Consider the following 20980-nt stretch of genomic DNA (forward strand, 5'->3'; position numbering starts at 1 on the left):
TGATTAATCATTAATGAAAATAATTCTAATTTACGGCACTCTTGGATTACGTTCGTTGTTGTTTATTGTTCACTTAATAAAAAGGAGATTCTCACACTAACAACAACACCTCCTCCTTTTTTGTCCCTATTCTAATTTTGGTGACAAAGTTATAAGATGAAAACTTCAAAATTAAACGTTTACCTGTACAGTAACAGGAGTAACAGTCAAACAAAATGGAATAGTTTGAAATCCTGTAACACTGAGGCGTAATGGCCTGTTAAAACAGGCATTAGTGATGAAAGGGAACATGTTTTGTCCCACGGGTTGTTGACAACAAATTGCCCCACAAACATGATGTGTGTGGATGATCTGAAAATGATGTCTGATTTCTGTTCACCTTTGTGGTCAATATTTAAGGAACAGTTCAGCAACATTTCACTGACGCCCACAGGTACGACCGTGCTGTGTGAACAGCCTTTGTACAGTCATACAGCCTATGTTTCCACATTTCTCCATTATTTGGGACCGTGAGGATCTCTAATGAGGTATGGCTCAGCAATACTTAAAGTTTACAATGTTTTGTCTTTTGTAAAGAAACAAAAATTGTATTTGTAATGTGGCTACGATGACTAAACAATTGCAGTCAGTGTAGTAAGAAAGAAGGACAGAATAAATGCTGCATCTCCTCATTTTAATAGTTTAGGCTCAGTTTCTCCAACTTTCAAAAGCAATTCTTTATCATTTACCTTTAATGGCAGCCATGATGATAGTTTGGAGACACCTGACTTTTATTTCTTTGGCAAACTTGGAGGAAAATGGAGGTAACTGGAATTTATTTTTGCCAGAGAAAACAGTTCCTGGGGAATCTGTGGATTAAACAGAGTTATGGGGACATTGTTGAAGGAAAGAGTCCTGAAAACAAATGTTCACTTAACAAACAATATTCAAATTGTCAACAATGACAGTGACACCAATTAATAAATCAGTGCTAATCTCTTAATAACTAATGAACGTTATTTTTGAAACTGCAACTTTAAGTGCTGTTTATTCAGTCATAAATAAAACATGCTGTGCAGAAATATTTAAGCAAGTTTTCGGGGCCTTTCAGGGGCCTTTCAATATTGATTTTATTTTATTTTATTTTATTTACGCTTTGAGCACCACAAAAGAAAATCTAAGCACTTTTACTGCACTGTGTTGGAGGCAGATATCTTAAAAATGCACATCTCAAAATTTAGGCAAATAAGTATCTACATGGCTGAAAACCACTTAAGTAAGTAAAATGGTGTAAAATTGGTAAACGTAATGTTTTGTAATTTGGGTAAACATGTCCCAGACAAAATGTGGTCATGTATCTAGATAATAATATATTAGGCTATTGACATATATGCTGAAATTTTGACGGAAATCTATTAAAAACATGTTTACAATGTAATCATCTCATCCACTACCATATCATTAACTCTGTAATGACCTGTTTGATACACCCCTCTAAGCCTCTTTTAAATTTGGACTCCCTCTTCTTGCAGAAGGAAAATGGCTGCAGCTGAAAACTTTACAATCACAGCGACTACAAGCATCATCCCTGACTCAACTTTTGACACATACAATGACAACTCTAGTGTTGACTATGACGACGAGTACATCGATGAAGTGTGCGACAGAAGAAACACCTTGCAGTTTGGAGCGACCTTCACTCCCGTCTTCTTCTCCATCGTGGTGATCCTCAGTCTGTTTGGCAACATCCTTGTCATCGTGATTCTGGCCAAGTATGAGAATCTCAGATCGCTCACCAACACCTTCATCCTGAACCTGGCTGTATCGGATCTCTTCTTCACTGCATGTCTGCCCTTCTGGGCTTACTACCACATGTACGGATGGACTATAGGGGAACCTGCATGCAAAATAGTCACATTTGTCTTCTATGTTGGCTTCTACAGCAGTGGTATACTCCTCATCCTGATGACTGCTCACCGTTACGTAGCTGTCATGAATCCTCTGTCTAACATCGTGTCCACCAAAGGCTTCTCCAGTGTCCTTGTGTCTGTGTTCATTTGGGTGTTTGGCGTGTTGGTCGCCAGTCCAGCCTTCATCTTTACAAAGGTCCTGGACCACAAGTACTGTGAATATGTGGATTCTTACTGGAGATTATGGGGAATCTACCAGCAAAATGCTCTCTTCATAATGAGTTCAGTCATTTTCATTCTTTGCTATTCTCAGATCATGTGCAGGCTGCTGCGTCCCACCGCCCAAAGAAGAAAGACCAAAACTTTAAAACTCATTTTCACTCTTATGGCTGTTTTCTTCATGGGCTGGGCACCTTACAATGTGGTAATATTTCTACAGTCACTGTATTTTTGGTCCCGAATACATGCTGACTCATACCTTGTGGTTAGAAGTTGTGAACAATTAAAAGCACTCGATTATGCCTTTTACATCAGCCGACTTTTTGCCTTTTCACACTGCTGCCTCAACCCTGTGTTTTATGTGTTTGTGGGGGTTAAATTCAAAAAGCACTTGGAGACAATGCTGAAGAGCTGGGGCCACAACAATAACAGCATCCGCAGTAGACAAAGCCGACTCACAATCACATCACTAACAAGTGGTGAAGAGTTCTCAATGTAGTTGATAGAAACAGCAGAACTTAATCTGAAACTTCAAGGTTTTATATCAGGAGATAGAAAGCCCAAACCAAAATCCAGTTGTAATAGCACACATATCGGATTTCCTCAATCAAACAATGGCAAATCATAGATGACAGAAACAAATAAAGGCTTGTGCCAAATACAAGCCGAGGGAAAAAACAAAGGTGGATAAACTCCTGGTGCCTCTTACATAATATGCACGCCTAATAGGCATAATGCACATTTCCATTGCTTTAAGAAATTCAACAATATACTCATGAGATTTTCAATGCAAAGTATTACTGTCCTGTTTCAGTCTGCATTCGTGTTAATGTCTCAGCCAAACTGTATTTTGTGGTAACACACAAGTGCTTCTAGACAGCAGTAGCTCCATTTGAAATACTGGAAGTCCACTGCAATGCTTGAGGGCTTTTAATTGGTTATTTAATGTGTTGGTAATTTACTGTTTGTGAAACTAATCAAACAGAGGGAATCAGAAATAAAGGTCTGTTTCTAATATAAGCCTGCCTTAAATACAAGCCTGGGACCCACTGAAGTTGAGATTAATAAGGGTTGTGAGTATTCGCATTTACACAGCTCAAAGCTTTGCTGGGCTTCAGTAAAGCCCCACAGAGCAGCTAGTATGGGTGTTTATATTATTTACTCAGTAGCCTTCACAGTTGTCAAGCTACAATTAGTTTCCTTAATCGCTGACATAAACTCAGCAGCCAATTTATTAGGTACACCTGTACACCTGCTCATTAATGCAGCTATCTAATCAGCTGATCATGTGGCAACAGCTCAGTACATGAAAGTACATAATTCATTTGACTTTGAATGGCCTGATTAAATACTGTATTACAAATAATATAACTGTATACTGATGATTCACTTTGATCCACTGTATTTCACTTTTTCACATTAACCTGTTGGAGTGATTACTTTAGATTTTCACCTTCATCGTTTCATGAGACTCATACTGTCTTCTGGAGTTTTCTTTAGAATTCATTTGTTATTTTCACATGATAAAATCACCATAATCATCATTTCCATGTTTTACAGTAAAATAAAAATCACTTGATTAAAGTTCTGGAGTGTCTCTGTTTTGAATAGTAGTAAACCTTTACACCTGTGTCCAGGTAAAAGCCAAACCTCTGACATGTTTTCTTGTTTGAATTCAATGTTCGTGCTCAAGCTGGATTTCTTCAGCAGCAGCATCACTTCATGTGAAACAAAAAGAGGAACCATTGGTTCGCTCTTAAATATCACAACTTTTCTTCCTCAGTTCAAGTCAGCACAAGACGTTAGATCTGTTGTTCAGGGTGAGTTGCTTCGTATTTACTGTAATTTCTCTATATTTAGGTTAAATTCCTTAGTACTTAATTGCTATCCATGCTTAAGATTTTATAGGGAGTTGCTTTTTTTAAATGGAAAATTGCTGAAAGGTTGTAGACATGTGCTCAGTCTTAAGTATATTTTGCCAAAATTAGTTTTTGTGCTCATTTTTTCTAGAAAATCCTCAACTCCACAATGAGTGACGGAGGTGTGAACGACACTGGTGATGTGGTGTATTATTGTGATGAGATGTTTGACTTTGAAACCATCAGTGGTGCCATCTTCATTGTGATCTTCATCTTCAGTCTCATAGGAAACGTTCTTCTCTTATGTGTTCTTGTCATTGACAAGAACCTGAAAAACGTGACAAGCCTGTTCATTCTGAACCTGGCCGTCTCTGATTTGGTCTTCACCGTCACACTTCCATTCTGGGCAGTCTATTACCTGCACCACTGGGTTTTTGGTGACTTTGCCTGCAAATTCATAACTGCGGCATACATTGTTGGTTTGTACAGTAGCGTCATTCTGCTGACTGCCATGACTGTGGATCGCTTCGTAACAGTGGTGCTGCAAAACTGGCCAAGTAACCATGTAAGGCAGAGGTGTGCAGCAGGCGCCTGTGCAGCAGCCTGGGTCATCAGCATCGCTGCATCTGTGAGTGATGCTATCAAAGTAAAGGTGGAAACCCACTGGAACGATCTTTCCAAGTGTGAGGATCCCTCTGATGGCTCTGATGTCAACGTGGGATATTATCTCCAAGTGTCACTGCTCTTCTTCCTCCCATTTGCCATCATTGTTTTCTGCTATTCTGCCATCCTCAAGACAGTTCTGCAGACCTCCAACAGAAAAAAGCACAGGACAGTCGTGGCCATCTTTTGCATTGTTACAGCCTTCTTCATCTGCTGGGGACCGTACAATATTTTGCTTGTCATCCAGTCTTTGTATGATCCCATTGGCTGTTATGCCATTGAATGTTTGTACACTGCCCATGCCATTTGTCGTATCCTTGCCTTTTCTCACTGCTGTATGAACCCTCTGTTGTATATGCTCTCAGAAAGGTCGCGAAAACATCTTGGGCAACTTTTACACTGCAAGAATGCCAGGAGGAAGAACAGAGAGAGAACAAATGGTCAGAGCACTTCTGTTATTCCGAATGCAGCTTTTATAGCACAGAACTCTGCTCTTATGTTGGAACTACCCTCCAAATAGACGTTCACTCATCAGATGAAACATTTAGTCAAACTGTAAATGCTTTCAGGCACTAGAGTTTGTATTTATTTAATTTTGCCTCTCATTTTTTATGCTTTGTATAGTTCCTTAAAATGTGTTGGGTCTTTTTCTATGTATGTGCTTTGAAATGTGCTAAGTAAATGGTGAATATGTGTAAAAACCTAAAGCTTGTCAATATGTTCGATGATGAAATGCACTGCTGCACTTTCTCAGACCTTCTGAATGAACGTTGCTGCGGTGTTACTGTAATATTTTTGAAAAAAGTTTGACTGGAATCTAGTTTAGATGTTTTCACTTCTTTTTTTTTGTAACCAAATGTTGAGACATGTCAGGATAGGCTGGACCTTAAATTCTGCTGAACAAGTACTTATCCCCGGGAAAAGTCCCCCATTAGACACAGAAAATACAATTACTGAGAAAACTGGTAGCAGTACCTGCAGTCAATGTCCAAGGTAAGATTCTTTCATATTTTGGTTCATTTATTTAAGTATTTATTTACTTTAGGAGAAGATGTAAAAAGTATGAGAAAGCTTGAGAATTTGGAATAAAAATTCAAGAAATATGAGACGATGGACTGAAATTTAAGAATATTGATTCAGATTCTGAGAATATGGATCGATGCATGAAATGAAAAAAATATTTAATGAAAGTCTGGAAAAAAAACAAGACTAATAAAACACTGAATAAAAACTGAGAATATAAAATTAAATTGAATATGCGAATACAAAAACCTTGTATGTATGCCTGTATGTTAATGAGGTGTTTGCTGTGGATCAGCTTGCATTGGAGGGAAAATGTTATCTGAGTTGATGAAGGATATATTCCTGAATTTTATTTGCTGATCACAATAAAAGACGTGACATGAAACATGACCATCCACTTCCCCAAACACGCTGGACATTGGGGAAATGTCCTTTTCTTTCTTTTCATTTACAGTAAATGTTGTCCTGTTTTAATTTATTTTAAATGTTGTCCATTTGCATATCTGCTCACTTCTTCTTAGCGCGTGATAAGCAAACTTGTCGTCATTGACCAGCATGACACACGCAGAGTTATTATTCATTAATTCATTTGAGAGTTGTACACAAGTGTAAAATGTATTCTACAGCATTTTAAGGAATTAACATCATATCCTCATTTCTTTATCAGTGGCATTGTTACTTCTTCGCAAGACATCAACAAGTACACTATGGCCCTCGAGGGTGACTACAACGGCAGCGACTACTTTGAGGACTATTTATATTACGACAATGAACTCACTTGGGAAGTGAAATCAGAACCTGATCTTTACAGAGTTGTGTGCTACGTCCTCATCTTCTGCATCAGCATGCCTGGAAACATCTTCCTCCTGTGGACTCTTCTGAGGGAACGAGCTTGGAAGAGCACGTCTGACATCCTGCTTCTGCAACTCACAGTTTCTGACCTTTGCCTCTCTGTGACCCTGCCTTTGTGGGCCTGCGATCATCTCTATGGCTGGATGTTTGGGGACTGGGCCTGTGGAGCCTTAGTTGGGGCTTCTTCCATTGGGCTGAACAGCTATGCGTTGATCCTCGCTGCCATGGCGTTGTATCATTACGTCGCTGTGGCCCATGCTTCGCGTTTGTCCGCACAGAGCCCTCAAAAATTCTGTGTCCTCATGGCTAGCAGTGTGATATGGCTGGTGTGTGTTGCTGAAGGCATTCGGGTGTTCATGAACAGTGAGGCCGTTGAAGCATATGGTCATATAACATGTTTACATGCTCCACAGTCACTTGCTGTTCTGCTCTTTGATATCTGCATGCAGATTGGCCTTTGCTGTCTCGTACCCTCCATTATCATTACATTCTGCTGTGTCCATACATGGATAACTCTCAAACAGCGCAGGATGAACAGACATCACCAGGCTTCAAGATTGATGTTAGGGATGATTGTTGTGTTTTTCCTTTGTTTTGTACCGTACAATATCATAGTCTTTACAGAGTCTTTGGCAGTTATTTATGCTCTGGAATACGCAGCTTTTTGGAGACAGGCAATGTATTATGCAGAGGTCATCATTTACACTCTGCCTTACTTCCACTGCTGCCTGAACCCACTGTTGCATATATTTGGAGCACAAAGGTTTAGGAGGCATCTCCCTGTGCCATGTAGCACTTCATCCCAGAGAAGAGATGGGTGTCACAACCTCAGTTCAGAGGCAATCATCGCTCCACATGATGGCCCTGTGTGACCAACAAATAATTGTATTTGTCTGGATACTTTTTAAGATGAGAACATTTTGAATTGACCATGAAAAATGCAATATTTTATGGTTGGAAGCAAATACTAAAAATCTCAATAATATTTGTTTGCTAAGTGCAGCCCCACATAGTTACAATGCGTCCTTGGAGGACAAAAGCACGCTGTTAATATCTTTTACATTTTTAGCTGCTTACCATTGATTTTGCTGTCGACTTTGATCATTGATCAGTTGTAGCTAGCAAAGTGATTAAGGTAAAGTTAGCTTCATGAGTCGGTTGAAAACTTCTCTGATTGACTTTTTAACATTTCAGCTGACTCATTTTAAAAGGAGAGTCTCATAAAAGGGGTCTTAAATAAGCACTCGATCGTTGCATAGTTATGTAGGTGGTGAGGTAGTTAGCTGGACAGGCCAATGACTGCAGCTGATGTTAGAGCAAACAAACACACTCTTTAATCCATCAGTACACTTTTTTGCTGGTGTTTTTGATTTTGCAAAGGCAAAAAAAAGCACACCATCCAAACATGTGGTGAAGTCCAAGGTTTGCTTATGCTTGCAAAAATATAATTGGACAATCATTGTTTCGGGGGAAAACAGTCGACTACAACAGAGAGCAGGCAGAAACAGGAAAGTTGATAAATCATGCATCTTGTATATTGTGTTAGAGATAAACTGACACAGTGAAAGACGCCACAGGAAGCAGCAAAACCAATATCTGGTCATTACTGCAACGCTGGCTTAAAGAAAGAGCAACAGCGGCTTGATCCAATCACGACATGCTGACGCCTGAAGCAGAAAAAGAGTAAAGTTTTGTTTAACTAAATTAACATTGTTTCAAATGAAGCAGCAGCATCACATCAATACTTGAGATCACCTTGTGATGATAATTCCACTGCACTGAACAACTCAACCCACAAGATGGCAACAGAAATGAATGGAAGTAAGGCTGGTGGTAATTTCTTCAGATAAATTTTTAAAAAGAGAAAATGAGCGTAATGATGAAACTATGTGATTTGTGGTTATTTTGCTTAATATTCATTTTAATCTCATGCTATGATGTTAATGTGATAATGGCTGCTGAAGCACAGGGGAGAGAATTTAACTTATAATGTGACTGAAGAAAGACCTTGATGCCATGCACACTGCACACCATATAATATCTAAAATATCTTAAAAGCACAATATTTAACCCAAGTCTAAGGAGAGCTATTTCAATCATCTAATATTTACTGTATGCTGTTAGTGTTTCATGTTATGATTAAATCATATTTTTTGATATTATGATAAATTACATAAAAATGAACTTATTGTTAATCTATAACACAGACTCTTCAAAGACTTGTGTTAATATTACATATTCAGGCCACAAATTAAAGATTAGTGAAATAAATGTACTCCCATCACGTTGTTTCTGCTTGTATGTCAAAGTGTATGTCAGATGTTATATTTCTGTCCTCACCTGTTTAGTCTTTGTCTTCATATGTGTACCCAGCGTTAATCAGACAGTGTTCCTCGTGCATCCGCTGCAGCTGCAAGTAACGTAATTCTAAATCTGGTTAATTTATTTCCGCTCCTTCAATTTTTTTTAATGTTTTCTTTTACATATCAGCCGATATGTTATGGGGGCATTTCCCTCCGGAGTGACCTTGTCTTTGTGACACAGAACAAACAAATTAGCTCTCAGCAGCAGGATCAATAAAATATAACAGACTGCATGTTTGTGATAAAAATCACAGGCAGTCAAGTGTGTCTAACTCAACTGTCCATGTGCTTTTCTTTAAAATGATGTGAGCCGGAAATTCCAACAGTAAAGCAATTTAGCTGTATTAGTTCAGTAATTAAAATATTTCACAAACCGTTTTTTTTCTCTTCTGTGGTCCAAATATTTTAACTCTATTATATGTAATGTGCTCCTCCGGAGCCCCGTGTACTTGAACATGGCTGAGTAGCGCAGCCCTGATGGCTCCACGGGGGGTCCAGAGAAGAGTGTATTGGGACAGCTCAGTGGGCCACTGTAACAGCACTCATATCTGTCTCAGGGGGTAGATTAAGCTTAATTAACTAAACCATCCAGCACGCTTGGATGAATGGATACAAGTCAAGGGCAGAGCAGTCACGGGTGTGCTCACACATTCTCTGGCAGGCTCTGGGAGAGGGTTTCGTGCCGAATTTTATCTGTGTGTGTGTGTGTAACAGCAGCAAAATGTTTGATACTGTAAAATTGTCTGGACAAATCAATGTGAAAGTGACCTGTGTTTAGTCTGCAATGTGTCTTTATGCAGTCAGGAAACTAGCGGAGAAGTTTCTTTGCACCTATGTGATGCAGTTTGGGGAAGAGCCAATATTTGTGTGTTCACAAACAGTTTTTGGAGGAGGAAGTGATCAAACCGCTGTTAGATCCCAATCTACCTTGTTGTGGAGTGCCAGCTGGTGGGAAATGGACTGAAGTTTGTTTCTGGATTTTTAATATGCAAATATAACAATATGCAGGAAGTTCACTGTAAGAATTCGTAACATCAGAGACCACAAAGAAAAGATCTAACAAGACAAATATAGGAGAAAACTCGCCCCACAGAGCTCAAACAGACAATATAAGGCATCCCATTTCTTATCTTGGAGTCGGAATCTCTTCTCCCAGATCATTTTCTTAGCAAATGATGTTGTTGTTCAACCCTGTTTTTAGCCACAAGCTAAACAGCTGTTGCTGTTTTCTTATGGAGTCTGTGCTGCTAGCCCTCCCTGGCCCTAACATTCACTCGCTGCTCTTCTTTTCTCCGGGGCAACTCAGCCTCCCTTTTCACATCGATATCTCCCCTTTAATTTCAGTTATCTATAACGATAAGTACTCCAAGCATATGTGGATTTAATTGATGCCTTGCAAACGTGTGAATGTGTGTGTGCTTTGTGCATGTTGCTAATAAAGTCTCATTGCTTGTTAATCTGGACTGTCAGGGAAATGCATGCAAATCGATTAAGTGTGTCAGCCTTATCATTACAAGCAACTGTTTTAGTGAACAAATATAGATGACTTAATGCTTGCATGACACGTATGACATTTCTCTAATGCACCTCATCGTAATTGAATTTGTCATGGGAACACAATGTTTTAAAAAAGGATTAGATTCAGTGTATTCACCTTGTTTTAAGCCTTTGCCTCACACTTAAACGTGAACAAACACAAATCTTTGTTTGTTCAATCATGAATCCAGGAGGGTGATAAGCTTATTCTTAAAAAACGTGTTTTTGATCGACGATAGATGAAAAACCAGCACCGCTCATGCTGCATCTTGGCCTTTATGCTGCCACTGCAGTGCGACATTTCTCCACTAGAGGGGACATGGGTATTGGCATAATGCTGTTTGTTTCATTATTTCTGGCCCACATTATTGATCACAATCTGATATACTTTCCATATGAGCCACAAAAAATAAAGTCAGAGATGAGCTAAAGACGTGTTCTGCTTTGAATAGATTTTTGTGCTTCTGCTGGATTTTTTTTTTTTGTTTCATTTATTTTTTTATTATTATTTTTTGAGTCAACAACTTTTTTGGCTGACGGTGTGTTTTCAGACACAAATGTTCATCAAAAAGAACAAATGCTGCCTGTCTCTGCATATCCCACACCATCATATCTCTATATCTTAGGGTCATCCTCCTCTACTTACCTGCTGTTGTCAGATAAAAAAAAACGCAGTGATTAACTACCATGGAGACTTAATTAACAAATCAAACATCTGGATATTCAGACTAGGCCTACTGCAAAGGCTTAGGTGCCTCTTGTAAGACTGGCCATTTGATGTATCAAACAGTGCGTCCTGATGTTTCTTGCTAATTTTTTCCCATCTGGCCTGTTCTGTATCTTTATTTCATTTTTTTTTTTATTTTTCGTTTTTTTGACAGAATCTCTCACTTTGCAACTTTGCTCATTTGCAAGTGTTTTATGTAACTTTTTTGGTTACTTTGTGGCACTGTGGAGGACTAGAACATAAAGGAAAAAGACTGTGGACAAGGACAAGACCCTTGAGACTATAACATACCATGACATGACGTGACATAGCATAAAATTACATAACATACCTTAACATAGCAGCATAACATTACATTACATGACATTACACTAGAAACATAAGATGGGAAAATACCTGATGTTCATGTGGCCAAAAATCATAGATAAGGCCTCCAATGATGGGTATCAGCCTTACTGACATTTCATTTTATCTCATTATGTTTTACACTCACATCACATGTTATATTTGGTGCACAACTGTCAAGAAATAACAAAACATAAACATGTAGGTTATGAGAAACCATTACAATGTTTCAAATAATGTAAATTGCTTATTTCTGATTTTTCCACCTGTACATGATGAAACACACAACAAAGAACAAACCACTTTTCTGACTGTTACAGTAAAAGACTCTATGTTGCACAGTTTGACTGTTAGACTCACAGTTGCCTGTGGTATGGTATATAATCTGGGTAATCGTGCGTACAATGCCTCAGGGTTTAACTACATTCACTTGCAAGTGTGGAAAGACTAGAAACATTGTGCAACATAAAACATAATAAACGCTGATAAAATGAGACTCTGGGCCATGAGTGTATTGCCCCTGTGCATGCTTCATGTCCACCTCATGTAACTGCAATCATATGATCAGCAGTGGTTTGACTTTCGACTTGATGCTTTTATGGATGACAGTTAGCTGGATAAATTTAGCTTGATAACATTTGAGCTTGAATTAGTTAAGCCACATAACAACATAACACATTATGTGATGTGACATGGCATGATGTAAGGGAATATATAACAAATAAATGACTCATTAAGGCATTAATAAAGCACAATAGCTGTATTCTCATCTTTTCATATTTCTGTCCACAGTTTTTCCACAACATAGTCTCACATCACATAATATCACATAACAAGCCATACATTTTTGTCCACGGTGCTTTGCAGTACTATGAATGAAACATTTTCTGGATGGGCCCGATGAGAACTGGACCCCCAGCTCTGGCACTGAGTCTTCAGCACTCTACCCACTGAGCTAATATCCTACAGACCATGCTTTTTGGCTTACCCTTCCTTATCCTCAGGCTGCACCAGCTGCCGTCTACCTCCAACCACACTCCACGCCCCTGATCTGATGTCCTCTACCTGCTTCGTCCCTCCTCCTCCTCATTTGTAGGTGTTCTATCCCCCTCTTTGGCCGCAACTTTCCAAAAGGTGATTTTCAATAGCACCGTGCATGACTAATGGTGGAAACATGTTAAAATCATCGCAGAAATGTCCTTGGGAAGACAAATGAATTTTCAGCAGAATAATTAACTTAATTAACAAATTTGCATGCATATTCATCAGGGCCATTGAAGTCTTTCCAGCTCAGCTTGATGAACGTTGCTGTGTAATAACCAGCTCATTTACATTCTGCCATCCACTGCCATTTGTGTGGATTACTGAGAAAAGGCAAAGTGTGTGTGTGGGTGTGTGTGTGTGTGTGTGTGTGTGTGTGTGTGTGTGTGTGTGTGTGTGCAGGATGCGATACATAATACGTGCACACAGTTTTCCCTTTCCCTTAACATGTCACAGAGAAAGCTTGATGAATCGATTTGACATACTGTTTTGTTGGATATACATCCCAATATTGGACCCAGCCGCCTCTCCTCTCACACACACACACACACACATACACTGATATAGTGCAAGCATTCATATATGCACATACATGTATTCATCCCCACATACCTTCCGTGAATGTGACTGATGGAGGCCTGACTCTGTGTGTGTGCTCCACACCCATATCTCCTTGCATCCTCCTCCCCGCCTCTCCCCTCAACCCCCCTTCTCTCTGGTGGGCAGTTCTTGGCACTGATCCTGAGTCGTAAACCCTCCTGGGTTGCCAGACTGTGCGTTGTTAAAAACGTGAGGCCCTCCGTACCCCCTCCCCGTCTCTGCAGGGCAATCTTTAAAGGCAGCAAGGTGTGACGGCACAGACTGGCAGCTTGGCAGCCATGCCCGAGGATACCAACGCTCTGTCAGCCGTGAACGGGCACCATCACATGGGCTCGCCTAACTAATACGCTCGCCGTACATGTGCCTTTCTCATGCCTCATCTGTGCCAGTCAGAGACAAAGGAATTCATTAAGAAATTTCACATGGCGTTGTTTTGTGATTTTGCCGGGATATAGTTAATTGGGAATTTCACACAGGCGAAGGTAACTGAGGGAGAGATTATCCAAACGAGTTGGAAAAAGTTAATTACACTCACTTGGCTGTATGTGCCCTTGATCTGGTTGGGCAGTGAACAACAGGAAAACTTATTTTAAGCTTGTGCATTGTATTTCGCTAACAATATGGTTCTCACTGTCATCATGGATTTTTCCTCCAATTAGGTGCCACTGAACACTGTTAGACAGAGACACTTCCCAGCAGGTTACTCGCCAGCCTGTCAGAAAACTGCTGCACCCGTAACATTGTTATAGGAACATAAAAAGGAATGCAAAGCAAATGCTTTTGCACCTTTAACATAACCAATATGGTGCACTGTCCTGGGATTTTGCAGGAGCAATTATCACATTTATTCAATATATATAAAAAAAACCCAGCATCACCTGACACATGAAAACTTGTGATATTCAGCATACCTTCTTCCCTTTGCCTCTGTGATACTTTCTCCTACGCTTTTTCTGCAGACATATGTTTGACACTTGAAGCTGTTATCATAACTCGAGGTGTGAAAGAGAATTGTTGCAGTAATATGCCGCTCTTGAGTGTTGTGACAGGAAAATGCTTTTCAGATGCAGAATTGGCATTTTCAAGTCTTGTCTGACACAACAGTGTTTGTCTTCCATACTGATAACAGTGAAGCCAAGTTAGCAAATGAATTTCTCCAGAACTGCGATGATAGATTCTTTGGAGAACAAGTTGGGCGACAGAAAAGATTCCAAGCTTATTGGAAGACTTATTGCATTTTTAATGACATGTTTTACTCATAAAAAAAAATAACATTTATTGCGCCGCTGACCCTCTTTGTTTTGAAGCTTCCACTGAAGCAAGACGAATACAAAACACAAATGGACCATTAAACTGACCTTCAAACTCGGCCCTATGAAAATCAAATGGCTGTCACCACACTGTTGGGGAAATTTACAGAACTACAGCTTCTTTCCCTCCAGTGAGAAATATGAAAAATACACATCAGATGCTTGTTTTCATGATCCTCCTTTCTGAAGTATCTACAGCTCTCACAGCTCGAGTGAATAAATGAGTGAAAGCTTCGATCAGAGAACATGAAAGGAAGGTTTGTATAGATGGAAACAGCACACTCTCCCCTGCAGACTGGCTTTGTTGGCATGCTGATGTGATTGTTGCTTTTTTTTATAATAGCTGCAGTACATTATTGTTGAAAGTAGTCGCCTGATCCCCGGCTAAGCCACATATACCGCCCTGCTTTACCAGCGACATGTATGATGATAAAACGACACCTGGATTTGCCACAAAGGAATGAGGATCACGCCTTTAAGATAGATCTTCTGTTTGTCAGTCCCACAAACAGTAAAAGTGTATTTTCAACAACATTAGCTACAGAACTTGGCCAAGTCTATCAGAAAATAAAATCTTGTAACTTCTTTGTATCTCTTCTTTTGAGGTAGAGGGGGATGCATTTGACGATGGTACTGTTTGATGGTGCAATTGATGAGAAAGTTCTGAAGAAAGTCCCAAAGCCTCAGAGGAATTTGATTACCTCCATCCATTATCTGCACAGTGAGCAATCGCGAGGCTCACCATCTGTCATCCGTTTCATTTGCATCGTCAACACCTGCCCTGCCTGTTTATGCCTTCACATTTTTTATAAGCTGTCTTTCATGGCAGGGAAAAATGTTGACTTTTCCTTCTAAATACATTAATTCCACAAGTTCAAAGAACATATTGAACGCAAACCACTTGGTTTATGTCTAATAGAATTTGGAAACTCTGCTTTCATTGCTGCAGATTTATTAAAAAAAAAAGAAGAAGAAGAAGAAGATTCAAGCTGCTTTCACAGCTTAGTGAACAATAAAGTGTTTCATTTCATGGAGAAGATAGATAGATAGATAGATAGATAGATAGATAGATAGATAGATAGATAGATAGGTTTTTTGTTTGTTACCAACACATTGTGCTGCATACACTCCCTTCTCTCTCAATCCTCCCCCATCCATCCATCCCGTCTCCCATATCCCCAGGTGGTGCCGACGGCTGCGGGGCCCATTAGCGACAGAATTCCTGCCTCCAGCAGGCCATGCGTGTCCCGAGTGACACATTTTTGGACCGACACCAAGAATCCAACCCTCCACAGACAGCTCACTTCCCTCTGCAGTCACCAAAGTCTGTGCATGTGTGTAATGTGTGTGTGTGTGTGTGTGTGTGTGTGAGAGAGAGAGAGAGAGAGAGAGAGAGAGGGAGAGGGAGAGAGAGAGAGGGGCCTTACGAACACAGCATGAGTCCCACAGGAAATGCTTGAAAGGCAGTATGGGACAGATTGGTGATGGCGCAGAATGGACTAGAATACTAAAAAGAAACGCAAAGATATTCTACACACAAAGATCATACATCCATAAGATGACTCTCCTGCCAGGGTGGGACATTTGTTACAATCATAACCTCCACAAAAAATCTCCGCTTGTGCATCTCACAATGTAAACTGCACTGAAGTATTCTCTTCCATAAAAAAAATTAATTGGATTTTGCTGATGCACACTGTTGTTTGTTGATGCTCTTTGCCAGCTGATGCTTGTGTACCAAATTTTATCCTGCTCAGGGAAGAGAAATACTTCAAAATGAGATTTTCTTATTAAATTCTGCATTCATTGCATACAGTGTAAGGTGTCAGTACAGTTATTACCTCATCCGAATTGATCTATACGAGTGATTTTTAATGAGAAGATCAAGATTCTTATTAATCATAAGGCGGAGTGATTATGAAACAATACGTTATGAGTTAAGAAAGAGCAGTCAGTCCTTTTAGTATAGATATTATGAATGGATTCTTTCTCCATACTAATAGATAGTTAATTATGTACCTAATGACTCCTCACAAAGCGCTATATAATTAGTCTAGATGAGCCGAGAAAGTTCCTACTTGTTCTTACATGTTTAATGTTGGTGATTTCTCATTTCCAAATGGGAATGTTGGTGATGGTGGTATAACATTAGTGTCAGTGGAGCCACAGAAAGGTACTGATATCTATCTATCTATCTATCTATCTATCTATCTATCTATCTATCTGTCTGTGTTATCGATGTGTAATAATAAGAGGAAGAACAAGAAGAAGACTTGAATTCTCTTTAATATTATTTTTCTTCCCATTGCCACATACTTATCTTGCACATTGTTGAATGGGACAAAATCTGGAAATAAATAAAGACAAAGTCATGAACACACCCGTAAGTAACAGAGTGACGTTACTTATTAAGGCTGCGGATGCAATTTCTTTTTAAAGTGCAATAATTACAAAGAATTTCCAAGACGCGGTAGCCTATATAGCTCACTATCTAGCTCAATATAGCAATGCGGCTGTCTAGCTAGCATCAAATTATCAAAGAAACACTTAAAGGTTCACTAAGCTGTGAATGCATCTTGAATATTTTTTGTTTTATGTTCAATACGGTTGCTATATAATGTAATGTGTCCAGCTAACTAGCTAGTTATCACAAAGGCCCACAGACAGGACATTGCTAGCATTTATCTAGCCAAGAAATAAACAAGTAATTGTTAACTAAACTGTAAAAGTAGATTAGTTTAAAAAAAAATCTGGAACAATATAAGGTAGTTTCTAGATTATATTCTATTCTAGACATAAACCAAGTTGTTCATCTTCAGTAGGCTTACACATCAGTATAGCTAGCGATCTTGCTTGATGTAGCTATCCAGCTATCTAGCTAGCATCAGACTGTCAATGAAATCAAACATTTCATTGTTTATTGAAAGCAACCTCAATATTTTTCTTTTTGAGTATGTCATGTTCAGTGTGTTTGAACTTGTGGAATTAATGCTAATATAGGCTTAGCTAGCTAGTTAGCAAGCCAGTTTGCTAAAGCTTGCTAAAGTAGAAAGGAATAAAACCAGAGTTTATCCCTGAAATGCAACTGTGAAAGTAGCTTATATATGATTGTTGATTTGACGTCAACATCAATGACGTGAAAATTAGCTCAGACAAACATCAGCTAGCCAACTAGCTAGCAATCTATCTTGCATCAGTTTATCTGTGAAATTAACACTTCATCCCCCACAAAGCTGTGGAAATGTGCCTAAATGTGTCTGAAATGGTGGTATTCATATCGTTAAAAGGAAAGGTCAACATTTATACATGTACATATGTAAATTTATGTTATAATATCTATCTATCCATCTCACACCACAGTGCAGTCATGACTACCAGATGCTTGTGTTCACAGTCGAGGGGACTGAAACCACTTCACCCAATAGCACCCGTGTCTCTCAGCCTGCCCTGAAATAGGGTGTTGCTGGGGTGTCAGAGGATCACACCCCTGTATGCTTCCCACCTGCTCCAGAACACTATATATTGTAGCCACACACACTTTCTCACACACTGCACCCAGTCAGAGTACCCCAAGACAAAGAGCACAAAGCACAAAGGTGATGTAGTGACAGATGCTCCCGTCACATACTTAGCATATCTCCACCTCCGAAATAGTGCAACTGCAGGAGCTGGTCTGCTGTCTCTTAGCGCTACAATTCATAACTCATTAGTTTCCACTCCCCGACGGATAAAAGCAGCTCTTAAACCACAATCTTACACTCAATATTTATCCAATCTGACCAAATATTATAATTAATGCCTCTCCTCTCTCCTTCAGGCCAACATATTCCCCTCACCTCCCTCCCTCCCACCCTGTCTAACCTCTCAGTGCCAAGTTCACAGATAGAGAGAAAGTACTTCCTGTGAGAGGCCGGGCAGCCTGCCAGAGAGACTGATCCACCAATCTGACACGTTAATGAGATCCTGGCCCATAGTACTGGAGTGTCAGGCCTCCTCTGCTGCAGCATCAGCCCTGCCGTGACCTGCAACACACACACACACACACACACACACACACACACACACACACGCACCCCTTTACTCATGTGTAACTTTTTCACACATGCATCCACACCCACAGAAATATAAGCACAAATGAACGTGAGTGAGTCTCTTCACACACAGGCACACACACACACTTTGAGGGGGGTTCAGCTCCTTAAATCTGTCTAATTAAAACACCAAATCCCTCTACTCCCCTCACCCACCAACCCAATCCTCACTTCCCAGCCACACACACACACACACACGCAGACACACTCGCACCCCACCCTCCTCCATCCCCACTGCCACCACCCCCGATTCCGCAGGAGAAATGATTATTAGGAATTTAATGGGGGAACGTTTCCCATCCCACACCATCTGGGGCTTGGGAATGGCACGAAATTTGAGGATGCTTGCCGACGTGGCGGGGAACATTATTTTCATTTTTCTTGACTGGTGCTCAGATTTTCAGACATTGCAGGAAAAAGGTTCCTGATTACAATAAATTACCATAATATATAACAGAAGAATCTAAAGATGTGTTTGTTTTTTCTGCCTCTCTGTTACAGGTGAAAACTTTTCTCAACTTCTAAGATGGTTATTGTCATTCTCCAACTTCTGCCTATAGAAACAGTGTTTGTTTTGCACTAATTATGACACCACATCTCAGACTGCAAATTCACTTCTATAGATATATATCCCCCATTCCTGTCCTTCACCTCCCACACAGAGCCGGGCCATATGCTCCCTCTCTCTCTCTCTCCCTATACTTCTTTCTCCCCTCTCTCGCTCGCTCTCTCTCCACACAGCTTAATGAGCTGCGTGAATGTAGGGGTACGTGTACACATTTGACCCCGTGCTAAACTGCTGTACGCCGCCCCGTGGACCCTGTAGGCGTCAACTCCCCCCTCCCCAACTCCTCCTCACCCCCCTCAGTGAGGCTGCACTGTGAGGCTCCGAAAGGGATTTGAATGCACCTCTCCTCCACACACATGCATACATATATTCACATGCACACACACACACACACACACACACACACACACACACAGCCTGGTACGAAAAGCATTAAGACTGACAAGGTGAGAATTTTACTGAATGAGATAAATAAGGCCTGGTGGTGGAGGATGCTGGGCTAAAGAGGGGATTTTAGAGCCCCAGAGGGACCACCAGAAACCGGGTCTTCCAGTTTTATGGTGATACAGAGGAAGAGGAAGATGAATGAGGGAATGAGGACAGGAAAACAAGTCGTTTTCTTGATTAAAAGAAAAAAAAAGATGTCATTTTTCTCATTTTCCTTCAAGGGGAACCAGTTGAATTTGTGATCTCAGAGATTTGCTGAATGTCCAACGTATTCCCAGAAAAGCAGCATTTATTTCATCATCATCAAACCAACCAAGTCCCAAAACAGCCTGAAACACGGTTGCAGTTGCATCCACAAAAGAGGAAAAGATATTTTAGAATTTACATGAGAGTCTGGTTTGTTACCTCCAGTTAAAACTGATTCAATCCTCCTATGAAAAGGCTCCGTCAGGCTTAATTTGTCCTTCCTCATTTCGATTTTGTTCTTCTTCTTGTAACCCTTCACAATTAAGTCAGAATTTTATTTAAATGCTTGCACAGCTTTTATCTTAATTTCATTTTCATCTGTTCAAACAAAGTGACAAACACACTGTGACTAGACAGAACTCATGATTACAGTATATGATGACCCTGAAATGAGTTTCTACACAAAATGAAAGAGGAATAATTTCATGATTTGCAGCCGCCCCATCTGTTATTAGTTCAGCCTCTGCAGAACTGAATGAATACTGACTTCATATATGATGAGGACACAAGTTTCTGTCATTTGGCTGCACTGAGCAGCAACTCACTAACAAAGACATCACGCTGTTGTCTGAGAGGTGATTTGGATCTTTCTTCATGCTTTTCAGTACAGGGTCACACACGTGTTTGTCACTTATCAGGGTTCATTACCGACAGGTGCTGAGAGCTGGTCAGGTTTTTCGTGTCCGTACAGGTTTTTGTTCCAGGTTAATTTCATTTTTCTTTATATAGACATGAGTTTTGCTCCTGCATTGTTTCAAATATTTTTTCATATTTCAACACGAACATGTGTGTGTGTGTGTGTGTGTGTGTGTGTGTGTGTGTGTGTGTGTGTGTGTGTGTGTGTGTGTGTGTGTTCCCGCACTGAAGCTCGCACACTGACTCAACTTTCCCAAAGGTCGGAGTCTGGATCAAGAAGAATGAATTTCACTGCCTTCAAGAGGTTTTCATCATTTTATATTCACGTTTTTAACAGTGAATTTTAATTTATCTTGTTCAGTGATTTTATGAATTCATGTCATATAGCTCTCTGCTCTGTACACGGTTTGTAAAAGCGTGAGTAACCTGACAAATAAAATATAGATCAGGTGAATATAGATCATTCAATTCTGATGTTTAGGACCAAAGTCAAATGGATTTTTAAAAACAGAGAGAAAAGAAACGGACTTTTATTTTAGTTCATTTAGAGGGTGTGACTACCTTT

General features: G+C 39.9%; 2 protein-coding genes across 4 annotated transcripts; both read left to right on the top strand.

Annotated features, from left to right (window-relative positions):
* The first annotated feature begins 451 nt into the window (after positions 1-451).
* Positions 452-3017, top strand: LOC143329557 (chemokine XC receptor 1-like). The gene is made up of 2 exons (XM_076745526.1): positions 452-527; positions 1512-3017. The coding sequence occupies exons 1-2, from the start codon at positions 523-525 to the stop codon at positions 2605-2607; spliced, it is 1101 nt and encodes a 366-aa protein (XP_076601641.1). The 5' UTR covers positions 452-522; the 3' UTR covers positions 2608-3017.
* An 886-nt stretch (positions 3018-3903) lies between these two features.
* LOC143328822 (chemokine XC receptor 1-like) lies at positions 3904-9164 on the top strand. 3 transcript variants are annotated; one of them, XR_013077849.1, is made up of 3 exons: positions 3904-3928; positions 4119-5623; positions 6321-9164. XR_013077849.1 is itself a non-coding variant. In XM_076744184.1 (2 exons), the coding sequence occupies exon 2, from the start codon at positions 4137-4139 to the stop codon at positions 5148-5150; it is 1014 nt and encodes a 337-aa protein (XP_076600299.1). In that variant the 5' UTR covers positions 3904-3928; positions 4119-4136; the 3' UTR covers positions 5151-5954. The 3 variants fall into 3 exon arrangements, 2 of the variants coding, with proteins under 2 accessions (XP_076600299.1, XP_076600298.1); XM_076744184.1 differs by lacking the exon at positions 6321-9164 and having other exon boundaries at positions 4119-5954; XM_076744183.1 differs by lacking the exon at positions 3904-3928 and having other exon boundaries at positions 5172-5623.
* Positions 9165-20980: the final 11816 nt, after the last annotated feature.

Source organism: Chaetodon auriga, chromosome 12 (assembly GCF_051107435.1).
Source record: "Chaetodon auriga isolate fChaAug3 chromosome 12, fChaAug3.hap1, whole genome shotgun sequence".
Classification (NCBI taxonomy): domain Eukaryota; kingdom Metazoa; phylum Chordata; class Actinopteri; order Chaetodontiformes; family Chaetodontidae; genus Chaetodon; species Chaetodon auriga.

Bases quoted from the DNA above. Each gene is read 5' to 3' on its own strand.
- LOC143328822 (XM_076744183.1), top strand. From the start codon at position 5,457: ATGTTTTCACTTCTTTTTTTTTGTAACCAAATGTTGAGACATGTCAGG. The intron at 5,624-6,320 runs GTAAGATTCTTT...TTTCTTTATCAG, and splicing joins ACCTGCAGTCAATGTCCAAG to TGGCATTGTTACTTCTTCGC.